This window comes from Haplochromis burtoni, unplaced genomic scaffold, assembly GCF_018398535.1.
Source record: "Haplochromis burtoni strain Fernald_Lab_line unplaced genomic scaffold, NCSU_Asbu1 Contig_215, whole genome shotgun sequence".
Lineage (NCBI taxonomy): Eukaryota > Metazoa > Chordata > Actinopteri > Cichliformes > Cichlidae > Haplochromis > Haplochromis burtoni.
The window spans coordinates 592,117-595,197 of NW_024582576.1; the positions used below are offsets into that span (position 1 = coordinate 592,117).

Sequence of the window (3,081 nt, forward strand, 5' to 3'; positions counted from 1 at the left end):
CCCACCAAACCATGGAGCCACTCTAGAATTTGGGGTTGGCGAAAATTCCCACCGGGGTTCAGAGAGGCCTGGAGAATCCAATGATATGTCCCAGATATTTACATATGGAAAAGTATTCCTACCATAAAGTTCTAAATATCCATGAACACACACATACACACCTCCACTTAAAGAGCCCCCTTTTTGTATGCTCAAACGAAGCCACGCCCCTGGTGGCGGACCTATCTTATCGGGTCACTTTGAGTTGAGACGTTCTCTACGTCAGCAGGGGGCGCGGCCGCTCAGCTGTGAGGTCTGTCGGCACCGCACGGCACAGGGTGGTGGACACGACAAGAGGGACGAGCGTCGTTTATGTCAAGCAAATGTCAACTTTCCAGAGAGAAAATGAAGCAGCTAAGTCTCTGTTCAGGAGGCTTGAGGTTTTATTTTAATGTCATAAAGTAGCTGATAGATCCTGAGTAGTCAGTGACCCTCGTTTCCTCTGTATGTGCACCCTGTGCTGTGGTTTCTGCTCACTGTGTGATTCCCCCCAACGTCCCCCATTTAGTTGAATTATATTTTACATCACATTCCTGAGCTTGAGCTTGATAAAGCGCAATTACACCTCGCAGCGCAATAGCTGTCAGATGTACTGATCCAGCGTCAGTGAACCAAAGATTTACAATAGATTTTGTTTTTCACTCATTTATTTAAAAAAAACAACCCACAATATTTGTCTGTACTGTATATCCTGCCTCGGCTGGGTTGCCCACTTTGCTGCAGCATTCTTTGCATTGCTGTTTCTTAAGCTCTACCTGATCCAGTTAAAGTGTTGACGGCAAGAGATTAGGGACATGGGGTTTAAGAGGACTTCCTTCCCTTCAAACAGCTACAGATCAAGTCCTCTCCAAATGCCACACTCATTTGAAGTTGAAGGGGGAAAAGCTTTAGACAGAAAAGCAGGAATGTGAATGTTATAATAAACACGAGCAATAGTTCCTGCACAAACAGAGTGTGCGGGTTCTTGGGGCTTCCTACAGATGTGTAATGTAACAGCAATTAAACCCATGTTAACGCCTGCATGTATTTCTCTGGACTTTGCTGCTGTTGACTTTCTGTGCCCGTAATAACCCACACCCCACCCTCCACCAGCCTCCCTCCGCACTCTGTGATTACACATTTATTTCTCCTGGTCCTAGTCTGCAGTTACTCCCATCGTGTCCGGGGAGTACAGTCACCATCGGGACAGAGCGGCGATGGCATCCCGGATTTCTTTCACTCAGGCCCGGCTGGAAGCGGAGCTGGAGCGCTACCGGGCCGAGTGCCAGTGGGACAAGATGCCGGCGATAGTTGAGCAGATGCAGGCTGCGCGGATCCACGAAGACGGTGAGTTGATGGTGGTATGCACCTGGGTTTTTTTTTAAAGTTCAGGTGGCTGTTGTCACTTCCTGGCTGTTTTTTAACTGTTCATTGATCTGTACACTGTAAAAAAAAAAAGAAAAGAAAAAAAAAGTTTTTTTAAGTTTCGGGAAGCTGCTTCCAGGGGAGAAGCGGTAAGAAATTCAGAAAACAATTAAAAGTACTGAGGATTTATAGCAATATCCACCAGCTTTAGTTCTAATGATTTGCACAAAACACTCACTGAGTGTTGATCAAGCATAGACATTTTTTGCAGTGTTTTTTGCACACAGGTTGGACCTTGATCTCTCAACACTGGCTTCTGCTTGTTGAAGTTTTTCTAAGCAAATCTATTCAAGCGTTGATATTACAGCAATAAATGTGATGTGCAGAGAGGGTCACACAGGGCAGTAGGATGGCCTCAATGAAAGTTTACAGTAGACACACTGAAAGGGTATATAAATAATTAAAGGAACTGAGTGGCCTTCTGCGTGCAAGATGAGCAGTATTGCCTGCATGCAAAACAAGATTTTTCCAACAGGTTATTAGCTGCCTGCCTCTGCCCTTGAAATCACTTGACACTGTACACGTGCTCAAAGAAATGCAAACACGCATATTGTTTCTGTTCCTCATAAAGCATTCATTTGGTAGCTCACTAATGCACCTGCCTCCAACCCTCACCTTAGCAGAGTAAATATGGGCTGAGGTCCTGGCTGATAGTGCAGACCAGCAGTTTCTCCTTGCTCGCACACGCGCTCATGTGTTAAATTAATGTGGTATTTCTGTGAGCATGCATGACTCACACTGTAGCTGATCTGTCAGGAACTGTGTGTGGAACGGTTTTTCTTTTTAGATTAGAGATAGAGGAACTTTGTTTCAAGTAAAGCAATAAGCTGTTAAACTTCCAACCAACTGTAAAACTGTAAAAAAGCAGTAATAGGTGGTGTACTCTGCTTTCAAGTTTCAAATGTTTTTCTTTGGGGAGTTTGCTGTAGGTGATGTTGTGAGGAAGATGTAACAGTCTGATTTTATCTCACTCAAACAGAAAGGACAGATGGGGGTAATGCGCTACTTAAAAACAGCAGATCTTTTAGGATAGCTACTTGGATAAGGTGTGTAAGGCAGACGAAGATTTGGAGCTTTTAGTAAAATACGGGAAGTACAGTATATTCTACTGTGTAGTAAATGTATTTATTTATTCATTTTTATTTGTGAATTTAAAAAACATTATGTGACCATTCATTTTATTCCCCACAGGTATCGTACGTATCCTTAAAGCTACTTTTTGTAAAAACCCTTTATAAATGTAATAAAAGCTTTCACCACAAGGTGTCTCCATTTTACCAGAAAGTTGTAGTGTAGCATTATATTCATCTGTGTACATCTGAAATTATTTCATATTAGAGCATTGAAATGTTGCTTCTAACTAATCTAATGTTTCAATCTCAATTTAAAAATGTCAATTTCTTCCTTAATCAAAAAAAAATCTGTGTTCTTCAGCTACTAAAACAGACCTCATAGTAACACAGTGTCTGGTTTTGTTAATTCACAGCAAAATCTCCAGTGTTAAATTAACACTAGAGAGTGTCTAAATGGGTCCACACCTCTGAGTGTTAAATACAACACTGTTGAGTGTTAAATTAACACTTTTGACAGTGTTATATGTTTTAAAGTAACCTAGTCAGTTTTGAAGATTAACAATGG

At 41.8% G+C, this 3,081-nt stretch overlaps 1 protein-coding gene across 1 annotated transcript in view; it reads left to right on the forward strand.

Moving 5' to 3' along the window:
- The first annotated feature begins 257 nt into the window (after positions 1 to 257).
- ttc7a (tetratricopeptide repeat domain 7A) overlaps positions 258 to 3,081 on the forward strand; it is a 70,876-nt gene continuing 68,052 nt past the window's right edge. Inside the window, exons 1-2 of the mRNA XM_005936855.2 lie at positions 258 to 419; positions 1,179 to 1,365. Of these exons, the coding sequence (XP_005936917.1) occupies positions 363 to 419; positions 1,179 to 1,365 (244 nt within the window). The 5' untranslated portion in view covers positions 258 to 362. The remainder of the gene's footprint in view (positions 420 to 1,178; positions 1,366 to 3,081) is intronic.